Raw genomic sequence first — 13,663 nt, 5'->3', positions numbered from 1 at the left:
CCACATGTGGGATGCCTGTTTCATGAAACAGGTTTTTACAAGTTTTCTCGTATTGGAGGACACAGGCACAATTAAGCCTATTTGGTAAATAATGTTTATTTATCTTCTAAAATTATATGTAGCTAATTGCAAGATACACTTGAGTTTGTTATGTCTGACGGTATTTATGCAAACCAGCATCTCTCATGCCCCATATATTATTTCAGATTCCAGAAGGTTCAAATACGAGATAGAATTATTGATCCTCAAAAGCTTAGTCATCTTTGCAAGGTGCTTGCCGCCTTTGTAAAGTACTGTGTTATTTAACCTTGATAAGCTATTAGTCTAGCAACTACCGTGTTATGTTTCTAATCAGACAATAAGAATTGTTCTCCAGTCTTTAACAAAGAATCGCACAAACGATGCTCAATTCATATAAGCTTACGGAGTCAGTAGAATAGTTTATACAATTTACAGGAGGCTAGCAAGGCTCACTACTTGAAAGAATTAAAGAAGCTGACTGTGTCATTAAGGGCCTGGATAAAGTCGTCAATATCCTCTACGGTGTTGTAGAAGTGAAGACTCGCACGGGCGCTTGCACTGACTCCTAAATGTCGATGAAGAGGTTGGGCACAATGGTGACCAGATCGGATAGCCACTCCGTGCTGGAATTGCATAAGTTGGCAATGCATCAGCTATTTTATTCATTATCACTTCTATCACAAAGGAAATAAAGCCCTGTTTGTTTTCATACCTGTTGGTCAAGATAAGTTGCCAGATCTGTAGGGTGAATATTGTCGACGTTGAAAGAACAATGAGCAGCACGGGTGACATGATTTGAGGGGGCAGGACCATAAATGTGAATATTGGGGACTGAACTAAGGCTATCATATAGGTATTTAGCAAGAAATATCTGCAAAAATAAAATAAAATAAAAATTGCAAACAAGAACGACTACTGTGTGAGGACTACATAAACACGTGATCTTGGCTTAAAATAGAGATCGCGTGTTTATGCACACATTCGTGCAAATGTATAGTTGTGAAATTTGGATAATACAATGAACGAAAATCTGTTTCTCTCCTGCCCCCCTCTCTTCCCAAAACCTCACTATTTCCAATACCCACCCCAAAACGACAAGGTGCAAAGCAAGCAATCCCTTTCAAAATATCTGTCCACGGGCATTGAGTCAAACCTCTAGCCACAATCTTGAGATCCCAGCCATTCTAAGATAAGCTTTACTTCTGATTACAGCATACCAAAGGGAATTTGTCTGTCGGGAATCTCCAAAGCCAGTTCCCAAGCAAAGCCTCATTTCCAAACCACATTCCTTTAAAAATATATATTGACCTCAAATGAAAAACCTTAATTTCAATGGCTGATATTAGCCATTTGACCAAAATTAAGACTGTTATAAGAAGGTCTAATTGTTTAATTAGCTTAATTTCAGGCCTATTGTATGATTAGCTTAACTCTTGTGTGATTAATTCAAGACTAACCTACAGATCAGATTTATGCATTGGTGTCCTAGACAAATAGCCAAGTCTTCTACTGATCAGTCATGCAATACAAATATCTTTTCCACTCTCTTATAGCTTTTCTCTTCAACTATGTACTTGCTACAATAAACCAAAATAAAAGCTCATCCAACAGAAAGTTCTAAACCAGTTATAAAGAATAACAAATGCAAAAGGCAGAAGAGTTCAACTTACCTCATAATCATGTATCTTTTGCATACCAAGTCCTGACAAATAATCAATAGCTACTCCTAACCCAATTGCTTCCCCAATTGCTGGTGTTCCAGCCTCAAACCTAGTTCAGTTAATGGAGGACAATTACAAAAAGACATCAGCAGATAAGTAGTGTATAATTAATGTGGAAAAACCAATCAAGCCTGAGAAAATAAGAGCACAAATAAAATGCTCTGGCTAAGTCCAACCACACTCATAAAGGGTGATCTGCTTCAACGAAAAGCTAAAAATTACACAGGATAAGGAAAAGCTGAAATTCCATCAAGGACGTGAAACAGGATAAGGACATATCTACCAAAAGACAAGGCGAATTCACCAACCTAGATGGAGGTTCTGCATAGGTGGAATGATCTAGGAATACATCAGATATCATTTCTCCACCACCTAGAAAAAGAGGTAAAACATTATACGAGCAAGTCATTGCCCTTTTAGATATAGGTATACAAAACGAAATGAACTTTCAAAACACAACTTATAAATAAGAAATTACCTAAAAATGGAGGCATGGCAGACAAGAGATCACTCTTTCCATACAAGAATCCAACGCCTGTGGGCCCACACATCTGAGGCATGTTTGTTCTTTACTTCATATACTTGCCCATAAGGATATTTTAGTACATAAGGCAGTATCCTAACCTTGTGAGAAGAAGCAACAAGAAAGTCAGCATTCAGATCCTGTACATCAACCACCATATGTGGAACACTCTGACAAGCATCTACAAGAACTTTTGCACCAACATCATGAGCACAAAGCACGATATCTTTGATAGGAAGAACAGAACCTGCATGAAAATATTATAAATGCATCAGTACGGCCATGCTATTTATTATGTGTTTCTTTGACACAAAATCTACGGTATTCAATCAACAGCAAAACAGAAGAAATTTACTCAAGTAACAGTTTGATGCATTTGAAAACATTATTAATATATATATATATCTGGACCTATGGAACTTGTCTCCACCAGATAACTGTGGCCTGAGCAAAGTTGATACCAAAGCAGCACAGAGATGAATCACATGCACATGAAAGTTTCATGAATCATCTAGCATGGCAAACCTAGAATTCACTTGCAGCACTTACCATCAATGAAATCTAGATAAAGAACGAATATACAAATAGGGGCAGGAAAGGACTACAAATCTATACTTTTTCTACAGTTCATAGCTTATGTTCCTCAGGGAAAGATTGTGGAACATAAGCTATAGGCTCTATAAAAAATCACGTTGAAATGTAAACCACAGAATCAAGGACTTTTTGTCATGTTTATTTTAGTATAATTCGAAAAATCCATAAAGGGACACCTATTGTATTACATAAATAGAGAAGCACAACCCAGACAACATTCAAAAGTCAATCGCAGAATATTCTGCTAACCACAAGAGAAACTTTACTTTTCAATGCACATACAGATAAGATGTCCCATGTAAACCAAACCAACATACTTTTATTACATTTACACACATTGGAGCATATCAATATGACGAGAGCTAGGTCACAGCATCAATAAACACCAAGCTGATCTATCTGCGTTCAGAATTGTATAACCCAAATCAGACGTCTCTATGTTTAACCACATCCTTCTTATTCTTACTAGTGAAGCCGCCAGTATACATAGATAACACTAGAATACCAGAATGGGGCTTTTCTAAATAGAGAATTATTGAAAGTGGCAAGCAGAAAACCCTTTCTTTATCAATTGAAACAGAATAGCTTCAGTAATCAATTGGATCACAATAGCTTCAGTAAACGGTAATGCCACTAAATAATACTTGGCATTGCAGGTTTATTTCCAGTTCAGCATGCTCAATAATTGGCAACAAGTTTTTAATCACCAATACAAACTAATTGCGAACATAATGTGTAAAGAGGAAGAAAAAACTGATGGAAAAATAAGGGAAGAAATTCAACAATACAAATGGCTTAAGACAAAGAAACTTACCAAGCACATTTGAGACATGATGAACAACTACAAGCTTTGTTTTCCTTGAAAGCATATCTTTTAAATTGTCCACATCTGGAACTTCATCCCCATTTAATTCCACAAATTTCAAAACAGCGCCGGTCTTTTGAGCTACAAGTTGCCAAGGAACGATTGCACTGTGATGTTCAGCAACTGTAAGTAAGATCTGGAAAAAAAATACAAATAAAAATGATTGAGCAGGAACGGTAGTTGCTTTTAAGATTCAATCAAGAGCAATCTACGGAACAGAAAGCTGTTGTCATAAAATCACGTGCAGCTATTTGAAACAAATCATGGAAGTATGTGAAATCATGGAAGTATGTGGAGATATTAAATGCTAAACTCGGATAACGAAATAAGAGACACCATCACCAAAAGAACATGATCACCATATAAAGAACACTGCAATTGTTTATTCCTTTATGAACGGTTGTGGCACGAAGTGATTCTGATGAATAAATGAAAGACATAATGGAAAAAAAATATAGTGAAGTTGTACCTACCTCATCATCTGGTTTTATATTTTGGAGTCCCCATGTGTAAGCAACCAGATTGATGGCTTCAGTAGCATTCCTAGTAAAAACAATTTCTCGTGAGTCCGATGCATTGATAAAGTTGGAAACCTTCTTTCTCGCCAGTTCATATTCTTCTGTTGCCCTTGCACTAAGTTGACAACAAGAGGAAATAATAAGATATAGGCAGGCTAAAAGCATAACTAACTCTAACTTCAAATCATTTGTCAACGAATTAATTAATAAGTGAATCAGAGTGATATTGACTCAGACAGAATTAGTTATGTTTGGTATTTTAATGTTACTCTAGTCTCTAGTCTGTACCTTAAGTAATGAATCCCACGATGCACGTTTGAATTGTAAGACTCATAGTAATTCTGCAAAGCTCCTATCACAGCAGTAGGCTTTTGGGAAGTTGCAGCATTGTCCAAGTAAACAAGCCTAGACCCATTTACTTCCTGCCAAGTTCATGGGGCCATGAGTACTAGTAAGTAACAAATAATAAATTAATATCTAAGAATTACAGACACAAATTTTTTATTATAATAAATACAGTTATATATGAACAGACCTGATGGAGGATGGGAAAATCGGGTCGGGTCAAGTGACCAAGCGAAAGGGATGCAGGTGGAGCAGATGGGGCCGCATGGTGGCCTTCTTTAAGAGTTGAAGCGGATATGGAAAAGGGTCGGAAGTTCCGAGTAACGCAGCGGGCAGGGCTTCGTATGATTAGGAATGAATAGGATGGAAGTTTTACAGATACTCCTTCCATTGTCATCATCATTTACCCTTTTCTTTTGGTCCTTACGCTCCCTTCAGTTCTGCCAAAAACGTAAACTTTAGCTAATGATAAAGTCTGGGTAATCAGAATTGAAACCCAAAGGCCTAAATTAAACGCAGTTGGAGCAATTCTGCATCCAATACTAAGTCAAATATTTACACAAAAATTACAGCGCTTAATCACTGTGTGTGTGAGAGAGAGAGAGGTTATCAAAACCCCAAAAAACCAAAGCCAAAAGAGCAGAAATGCAGAGTCTTGAGAACCTTACCCTAAGGAGCTCGAAGGAAGGACCAAGAATTCCAAAGTGAAGCTTTTTCTGAGCTTGCAGCCGAAGCCAAAAACGCAGTTGGGTCTCAAAAACCCCTAGAAACTCAGAATTGAAAATCCAATAGAAATTTCTAACGGGTTGTCTCGTTATCACAATCGGGTATAATATCTTTTCTAGCGGGTAAATTGAGAACGCTTGCCACTTAAAACATTGAAGCCATGTGGACCGTTCGTTACATCGTGCGGTCGTTCACGATTTTCCGTATTCATAGCTGTGCGGTTGTGCTTGGATTTTCTCTACACGTTAATTTAGTGTAATTTTTAGACTCTAGCTTGCATAAAGAAATAAGAAATAAAAACTCAATTTTCTCATAGGTTTTTTTTTATAAAAAATTATTATTAAATTAGCGATAAAATTATTGAGAAGAGGATAAAAAAAGAGTAACATACATTATCTGAGAAGATTAGGCGCTCCCCTCTACACATAATTGTTTGGTTGTCCAACTAACCAAATAGTCTTCATTCTTCCCATCAAAGCATTGAGAAGGAACCAAAACCTCTAATAGAGCACCCCATGAAAAATATTATTGACATTCACCAAGTGTGTGTAGCAAGTTCGAATCCCTTTTCGCATAAATTAGATTAATTTAGAATAGTTTATACTATTGCTTATATGAAAAAAAGAAAAAGAAAAAAAAGAAGACATTTTCATAGAAAATGGCTCCCTCCAACGTGGGAATAGAAGAAATCAAACATTTTAATTTTCATTAGCTTGGCCAACCATTTCCAAACAGCAATGACTTCAGCGTAGGAGTTCTTGAAAGAAAAGGGAGAAATGTAACATTCAGAGTTAGGGATAAATTGAAATTAAGTAACTTAGAAATGTCTATGCTGTATAATACAACCTTAACTAAGCATTTTACAATATATTTCCAGAAAAACAAACTATAAAGTAGAGGTCACGAAACGCCTTTAGCGTGCAGGACGGCAGGACGGCAGGCAAAGCAACTGTGACATGTACAATCTTTCATATGACACCTATATGACGAGAAATACGAGCGGAAGCCGTGTCTAGGCAAAACTTGCATGTCCATAGTCATGATGAAACAGAAGAAGAAACAGAAGAAGAAACAAGGTGATGCTCAGATAGTTACATGCTCTGCAATATGATTGCACATCAGACAGGAACTCGATAAGACGGATCAACCATTTTCAAGATGAACAAGTTTCCTTTGTCACCCCTTGAGACACTGCCAATAGAAACGAAACATGAATGTTATGAATTGCCGTTCAATGACCGAAACGGTTGTTATTAGATGTAGATGAAATTAACCCTCAAGAAAATGTAGCAATTTAAATAATATCCACCACAGCATCTGATCTTCGTATTAGCCTTTGGACAGGGTAAAATTAAGAAACGGAGAAAGAAATCCTAGTAACAAATTCAACTCGTGGTGAGTTAAATTTTGAAGAAAAAATCCTGGGGCAGGTCTCATATTAACTTTTTTCAAAAGTTCAACTAGCTTTATGCTTTCTATGTTTCAAGGGATATGAAGAATCAACTCCCTCAATAACAAATGTAAATTACAGCTTCCATGAGACTAATACAAATCACAAGTGGGTTTATCCAACCTCCAAAGTTTATCAACCTTTTCTACGATCCAAGGCAGTTGGAGGTCGGACATGTTTCTCCAATATTGCATGCATTCTTATATACTTAACATAAATGCATTATTTCCTTCAGTAGGGAGAACCGTATCAACAAGTTTAGCTCTGTCTGTAGTCCTAAATATTCAGACAAAAAATAAGGTTCTCACACTCACCGAAGTTCTTCATCCAAATATGTAATTTCCAGTTCTCCGCGTGCTCTTCCAGGTGCCTTAACAGGTATCTGAAATATAAAACTTATTAAAGGAAAATAATTTGATAATGTATCATTATTTTATTTTTCATTTTTCTATAAGAGACTGCATCATCACTACGCTTCATAAGAAGTTTGGATAATTCAGTGAAGCATATGTAGCATATCTACTTTTTCCTCCTCGAATAGCATAGGATCAGACTAGATTATAAAATATATATAAAATTTGAAAACGTAGACTGTCAGAAATGCTCACAACAATGCATTTTCCCCTCTTTTTTAATCTTTCCTGGGGGCTACAAGACAAAGAAAGGTATTGTTATGCTGAAATTTGCTATAACTAGTTGCTGAAAGGTGATCCAAAATTTCTTTAGGTTATTATATTAGAGCAACGGTTTGTGCATCATCTGATCGCTAGCTGATCTTTAATATTTCTGTTATGGCAAATCTGAGTCTATTTATTCAATGTCACAATAACAAATTTCTTCACCCTTGGTTGAGATAAGAGATTCAAGCCTTCAGAATAAAGAAAGACCTAAATACTCCATCATGGAGCCTAGATCGTAATGTGTGAGTTGCAGTGAGGTATACTTTTCATCCTTCTAACCTAATAGATATAGAGGACAATTTTCTCCTACATGGTTGCACCAACCAAGAACACATGCGACACAACTCCAACCCTGTATCTGACCAGAGTCATAAAATCTCTGAAACTTACTTTATCTACCCTTCACTGTTAGTAGTTTTGTTAATTACAAGTCCAATATTTTTCCAGGTAAAAAATTTCTTTGATACTTTCATTATTCTACCAATTATGAGAACACTTTCTATATAACATAGAAAAGGTCCAAGGTTCCAACAAAATGGGAAAACTGCACAATTTATATCATCCAAAAGAGGTTTAATATAACACAATCAGGAACATCAGAATTTAACCTTCAGCTTAATGATCAAACTTTAACATCAAGAATACTTACCAGACCTGCAATTTTGAAATAATCAAATTTTACAGCCACTTTTCTTGCATTCAAAGGCGTCAAATCAGCTGTTACCTATGGAGCATTGATAATAAAAAGTCAGTAAAATAACAGGTCCGGTTTTAACAACATACTCACTGTTTCTTAACGTGAAAAGAATAAATTATTGATCTGACATCTAAATGGATTTTAGTGATATAAAACATACAAGCACAAGTGCTTCCATCCAATTAGAAAAGAACCTTCAAAGCTGTTAGTACATATTACCATGTTTCCTCTTGAAATTCAAATTTATTGTACATAGAACATATTTTGAAGGATCAATTAAACTCTACACCCTTGTAGTTTGAGAGTAAAAATCTGTCCGTCCTGAAGTTTCAATTTGATTAATTTATACCGTAACATTTGCACATTATAGCAATGTGAACCTTCAGTATAACTTCCACACAAAGACAGATGGATTGGTGGTGACAACATTGCAACCATTTAACCTTAAGGGTAGAAAAGGGAATGCAAAAAGTATTCCTGCCTAAAGCACACAGTAGCTGCATGATCAAACATGGAGGAATATTACCCACTTTTGCTGCATCCCCTGTTTCTAGCTGATTTATGTATGTTTTAGGGGAAACGCATTTTTCATTCCTCTCTACCTTTAAATTAGTACAAATAATAGCCCTGTGGTAACTAAATCGTCTGCATTAATGTAGAAAGTAAATGCAGGGTTATCATTACTACAATGTATAATGGTAGGGTTGAAACTTGATCATATTAAAAGATCAAGGAAAAAATATGGCGTTCTAATCGAAGGATCATGCTTCTTGTCTCAGCCCTATTAGGGTAAGGCTAATGCACCAGCCAGCTGGTGTGGTGGCAAACACAATCTTCTGTAAGCTAATTTCACTCAACTATAGGGATGCAAAGTGCAATTGACCCTATGTTTAATTAAAGCCTACTTGACAAGGTGTGTAATAGCTATTGTGGTAGATTAATATGTTCAAAAACCTAAAGCATTAAGCAGAAGTCCACCTTCCCCAATCTTCCACATATTGCAACCCCCACTACATGACTATGGGTCCATGAAAACAAGAAGTAATTATATTTCTTTTATATGTGATATATTTTGTCATGAATCCCTTTCAAGAACTTTGGTTCTAGTATCGTTTTGGAAAGGCATAAGGATGGATAGGGGTAGCAGGAGTAGAGAGGTTCATAATTCTAACAATTGTTTTAGTTAAAGCCACAATTTCTTTTTCTTTTGCCAATTTTTTTTTTTTTTAATAAAGCAACAAAGTGATATTCAAAACAAGTTAAGCTCTCTATCAGAAATTTGGTAAATGATAAATTCATAGACGTAGTTAAACAAATAATGAAGGAATGAATTGAATATTACCTGATTGAAAGTTGGCCATGATTCCATATTTTGGGCCCTAAGTGTGTCAGCATTGATTGCTTGGTAATTTACCCTTGATCTCAAAAATTTGGGTCTCTGTCATGATATACATTTGTCAAGTGAGTGCAATTTCTAGGAGCTGTAAAATAATCTCAAGTACGAATTTTTCACATCTTATAAAATGAAAGAGAAAGTAGAGATATATCATGATAAAAGAGCAAGCAAAGTATCTTCATACATACAAGACATTACTAAGATTTAAAAAAAAAGGTTAGAAAAACAAGGAAAGAAACATCGCATCATATATTGCAGTGCTAAACAAAATGAACCAAATCCGGTTAGTTTGGACATTTCTTATTAATAAAAGGAAACTCTCAGTCTCAGTCGCATTTAGAAGCACATGAGTACTAATCAAAATGAAGGCACTTGTTTAAGGTACAAAGTTATATATATTTCTCATTGTGATATCAAGGGTTCTAACAAAGCCCACTATGAAATGGATGATATTATTTTTTTTCTAATTTCATTTTTACATTGTCATATGTTTCTAGTCTTTTGGACAGACTTCTAGTCTTGGAAAGACATAAACAATCAAATATCAACGGAAGTGGAAACTTTAATTGGCGAAAGTAATATAAAAAACCACTATACCTGAGTTTGCAGAATAGACTTTGAAGTAGTGTATATAAGCTCCCATTTTCCATTCAGTAAATCAGATTTGAGTGGCTCCTTTGTTGGATTAACTGCTTCAAGTTTGCGTGCAATCTATTTAGAAATGAATTGCAAGAAACAAAATGGAAAGATGCACATAGACATCAGAAACTAATGTCTCACAACCCTCTACTGAGACAAAAATGACATATTAGAAATAACCACAGCCAAAAAGCACGTGCTAATACAGGATCAACCTAAAGCATCATGGACTTACAAACTTTCAAGGTTATGAAGTTGCAAATATAACAAATCCCAATCATCTTCTTTTTTTTCCTGTGCTCAACTTTTTTCTGGATTGGTTTGATGTATTTGTTCATCTGCAATGACAATTTTCCTAAAATTGCTAAATAGGGCATAGGATCTTATAGTAAGAACCTTAACCAGTGCAGGATACTAGAGCATTATTTCACACTGTTTGCTACATTTCTTCCTTAACAACCTGGGTTTTTTTAATTTCCAAACCCCAAACAATGTTTTAATAAATTCCCATCAGATATTTCAGTTTCAGATTGCATTTAAGACAAAGAAAAACAAGAGCCCAGAAAACAAATCAAAGCTAAAAAGTAAACAAGGGAATGCAAAAACGGCAAACCAACCTGATCAACTGTTTGCTGGTCCTCTGGAGTGGCATCAGCGCCTCGATCAAGCGATGCAATCGCATCAAGAAGCTCCTCCTTGAGAGTTTTAGCATCTTTGCCTTTGCTAAAAAATGCAGGAAAGAATGGAACTTTGGCTCTCCATTTGTCAGAGGCTGAAGTGCTGGAGAGTGTGTGAAAGTGAATGGTGTGGGTGGTCGTGGGTTTGGTTGGAAAGCTGAAGGAGGTGAGTGGAGAATGAGAAAAGAGTAGTTTGGGGGGTGAAGGTGAAGAGGAGGATTGGGTGGTTGTGAGGAGCGTAGGTGACAGAGGAGAAGAAGATAAGGCCATGCTGCTAATGCTTCCTTGGTCTTTTCTCTTCTTTTTTTTTTGGGTCATAAGCTTCCTTGGTCTTTCCAACTCCTCACTCTGCTAAAAAACATTATAATTTATAAAGGTTTGCAAAAGGGTAAAGCCGGAAAACTGCTTATGGACTGGGATTTTCTATGCTCGATCAGTCGGCAGCAGCAGTCACTCAACTCAAATTTGTAGTTCTATTCACATCCCTACCTTATCTCGTTGGACAAAATTTTCATTTCTTAATGCATCCTTATTTTATCTAATTTGTTTAATAAAAACTAAATTAAAAACTTATTTCTTTTGCTTTTTGTAGCAAATAATGAACCACGTGACAAAACTTCTATAGAAAAGTCATTTAGGCTAGTGAAAAATGACTTGACTTGTAGATCAATAGTCTCAAATTCAAACCCTCATAGCATTTGTGTGTGTGAGAAAACTCTTATCCCCTTCCCAACTTTGGCCAAGGGAGTAAAAAAAAGTCGTACATAAGATAGAAAAAGGAAGTATGAATGTAAATAGAAGGCTGAATTACATTTATTTTGAGGGTTTTTGATTGAATAGTCTCTGAATTTGTTCCCAGAGTTACATTTTGCTCATCCAACTAAATTATTTGCTTAAATGATACTCCAACTCTCTATTTTGGGGCAAATTAGTCACATCGTGACATTTTCTATCAGTTTGAATCATGTGAATGGCATATGCTATAGTTTTTAAGACAAGGAAACAAAAATCACAATCACATTTGTAAGGTGAGAGAAAGAAGCTAGCTTTCCACAATAATATTCTAAATCAAGTACATAAATCTGGCTGGGAAGGTAGCCGACAAACGCAAGTAACAGAATTCTCCACTTATTCAGAAAAAAAAAAAAATTAGACGAATGTCAAAGTTGGTGAGGTTTACCAAATTGAAGTTGGACTTCAAAATTTACTACAAATATAATAACCATTTAGCTACAGCTTCATGCAGTACCACCAACTTGCAATAATATTCTAACAAGCAAACTAGCTCTCATTTCATTTTGCTTGTGAGGACCTATAATGGCTTCTCTCTGTGGTTCTCAACTTTCCCTTTCCGGGCAGCGTATTATCCGAATTCTGAAGTGCAACATGCAGCGACTGTTTTGTTCATTCTCAGGCAGCTTATTTTCCGAGTTCTGAAGCGCGAGGAACAGATAGTCAGAGACTTTTAATTAAAGAAAAAACAATGAGCAGAAGATTTCTATGTTGCAGGCATGCTATATGCATGTGCCAGTGCATTCATGTGCATGCTTAGTACTAACAAATATTTGATGAACTGCAGTAGGTGCTTTTGGGTTTGGTTCATTTGGAGCAACCATCAATGGAGGGGATGTCTGAGCTGCCTCTGACCTCTATCGCAATGGAGGTGTCGAATGCGGTGCTTGTTACCAGGTGAGCATCCACACCTAAAGCATGAAAATATGGGCTTGTGATGATGATTAATTTTTTTGCTTCAATATTAATCACTAGGTGAGGTGCACCAACAGCCTCTATTGCTCAGACAAAGGAGTAATTGTAGTTAAAACATGACCAAGGCTCCAGTGACCGCACAGACTTCATCCTTAGCAAACGAGCCTTTGGCCGGATGGTTCAAACTGCTGATGCAGCTGTTTCTCTGCTGTCCCTTGGAATAGTCGATATCGAATACAGAAGGTAAGAGCATAATTAAAAACTGAAAGCAACTTCTGTACCCAAAAAAAAAAAAAAACTGAAAGCAACTTTGAGGAAGAAAGAAATTAGTCATTTTCAAATTTCGTGTACTTTTTCTTGCAGAGTAGGTGGTATCCCTTCTGATTAATAGTTATTAATCTTGCATAATTGAAACAAACACAAACACATGGTTTCCTTTATCTATATATGTAGATATTAATTTATGGTTTCTTAATTTATGACAAACTTTGCTGACTAGAAACTAACGAAGTAGCTCTCTCTCTCTCTCTCTCTCAAAACCGGGTTTCATGCAGCTACCCAGGCAAAAATATTACAATCAAGATTGACGAGAACAGTAATTATCCCCATTATTTGGCTTTTGGCTTAATTGGTGATTTGCCCCGTGTGGAAGCAAAATATCTCACCCTAGGTCAAATAATTAGGCCAATCAATTTGGGAATTATTTGACTTAATTGGGAGTTACATGAATTAATTGGGAGGTTATTTGATTCAGATTGGGTGTATTTGATTCTTGCCTTAATTAGGGATTTGATTAAATTAAATCCCTAAATGCACCAACCTCACCAACCTCGTCGAGGCCCTCTATAAATACTTGGCTACGCACAAGGATTGAGGTACGTCAGAATTACTACTAGAACTCTGTAGAGATATTCCTCTCACAAATCCTAGCCACCTCATCTCTCTCTCTTTTACATAAGGCTCTGGCCGCCTGGTTTACACCATAAACATATTTCTGTACCCTATTAGCTATTGTTTTCTATACGATTCAATTGAACTAATTTAGACATCGAATGACCTTTCGCTAACACCCCCGGGTGTGATCCTCTTATTTGTTCTATTTTG

At 36.2% G+C, this 13,663-nt stretch overlaps 2 protein-coding genes across 3 annotated transcripts; both read right to left on the bottom strand.

The window, feature by feature from the left end:
* Positions 1-378: 378 nt before the first annotated feature.
* Positions 379-5,536, bottom strand: CPNIFS (chloroplastic NIFS-like cysteine desulfurase). The gene is made up of 11 exons (XM_089046689.1): positions 5,256-5,536; positions 4,778-5,027; positions 4,531-4,664; positions 4,198-4,357; positions 3,674-3,860; positions 2,367-2,512; positions 2,221-2,293; positions 2,051-2,114; positions 1,692-1,791; positions 734-892; positions 379-644 (listed from the first exon to the last, which is right to left on the bottom strand). Exons 2-11 carry the CDS (start codon positions 4,988-4,990, stop codon positions 474-476), a joined length of 1,407 nt encoding a protein of 468 aa, XP_088902815.1. The 5' UTR covers positions 4,991-5,027; positions 5,256-5,536; the 3' UTR covers positions 379-473.
* A 457-nt stretch (positions 5,537-5,993) lies between these two features.
* On the bottom strand, positions 5,994-11,224 carry LOC103319094 (putative plastid-lipid-associated protein 4, chloroplastic). 2 transcript variants are annotated; one of them, XM_008220590.3, is made up of 6 exons: positions 10,793-11,215; positions 10,134-10,247; positions 9,483-9,578; positions 8,093-8,167; positions 7,078-7,145; positions 5,994-6,504 (listed from the first exon to the last, which is right to left on the bottom strand). In XM_008220590.3, the coding sequence occupies exons 1-6, from the start codon at positions 11,168-11,170 to the stop codon at positions 6,432-6,434; spliced, it is 804 nt and encodes a 267-aa protein (XP_008218812.1). In that variant the 5' UTR covers positions 11,171-11,215; the 3' UTR covers positions 5,994-6,431. The 2 variants fall into 2 exon arrangements, 1 of the variants encoding a protein (XP_008218812.1); XR_016124375.1 differs by having other exon boundaries at positions 6,423-6,504; positions 8,098-8,167; positions 10,793-11,224.
* Between the last annotated feature and the right edge of the window lie 2,439 nt (positions 11,225-13,663).

This window comes from Prunus mume, linkage group LG2 (assembly GCF_029339155.1).
Source record: "Prunus mume cultivar Tortuosa linkage group LG2, ASM2933915v1, whole genome shotgun sequence".
NCBI classification, from domain to species: domain Eukaryota; kingdom Viridiplantae; phylum Streptophyta; class Magnoliopsida; order Rosales; family Rosaceae; genus Prunus; species Prunus mume.
Note: the sequence above shows the minus strand (reverse complement) of the source record. Positions and strands in the feature narration are given on the sequence as shown.

Coding starts and splice junctions, on each gene's coding strand:
- LOC103319094 (XM_008220590.3), bottom strand. CDS start 11,170: ATGACCCAAAAAAAAAAGAAGAGAAAAGACCAAGGAAGCATTAGCAGC. Junction 9,579..10,133: donor AGTCTATTCTGCAAACTCAG/GTATAGTGGTTT, acceptor ATATCATGACAG/AGACCCAAATTTTTGAGATC. Junction 8,168..9,482: donor CATGGCCAACTTTCAATCAG/GTAATATTCAAT, acceptor AATGCTCCATAG/GTAACAGCTGATTTGACGCC.
- CPNIFS (XM_089046689.1), bottom strand. CDS start 4,990: ATGATGATGACAATGGAAGGAGTATCTGTAAAACTTCCATCCTATTCA. Junction 4,358..4,530: donor CGTGGGATTCATTACTTAAG/GTACAGACTAGA, acceptor TTGTCAACTTAG/TGCAAGGGCAACAGAAGAAT. Junction 3,861..4,197: donor ATATAAAACCAGATGATGAG/GTAGGTACAACT, acceptor TTTTTTTTCCAG/ATCTTACTTACAGTTGCTGA.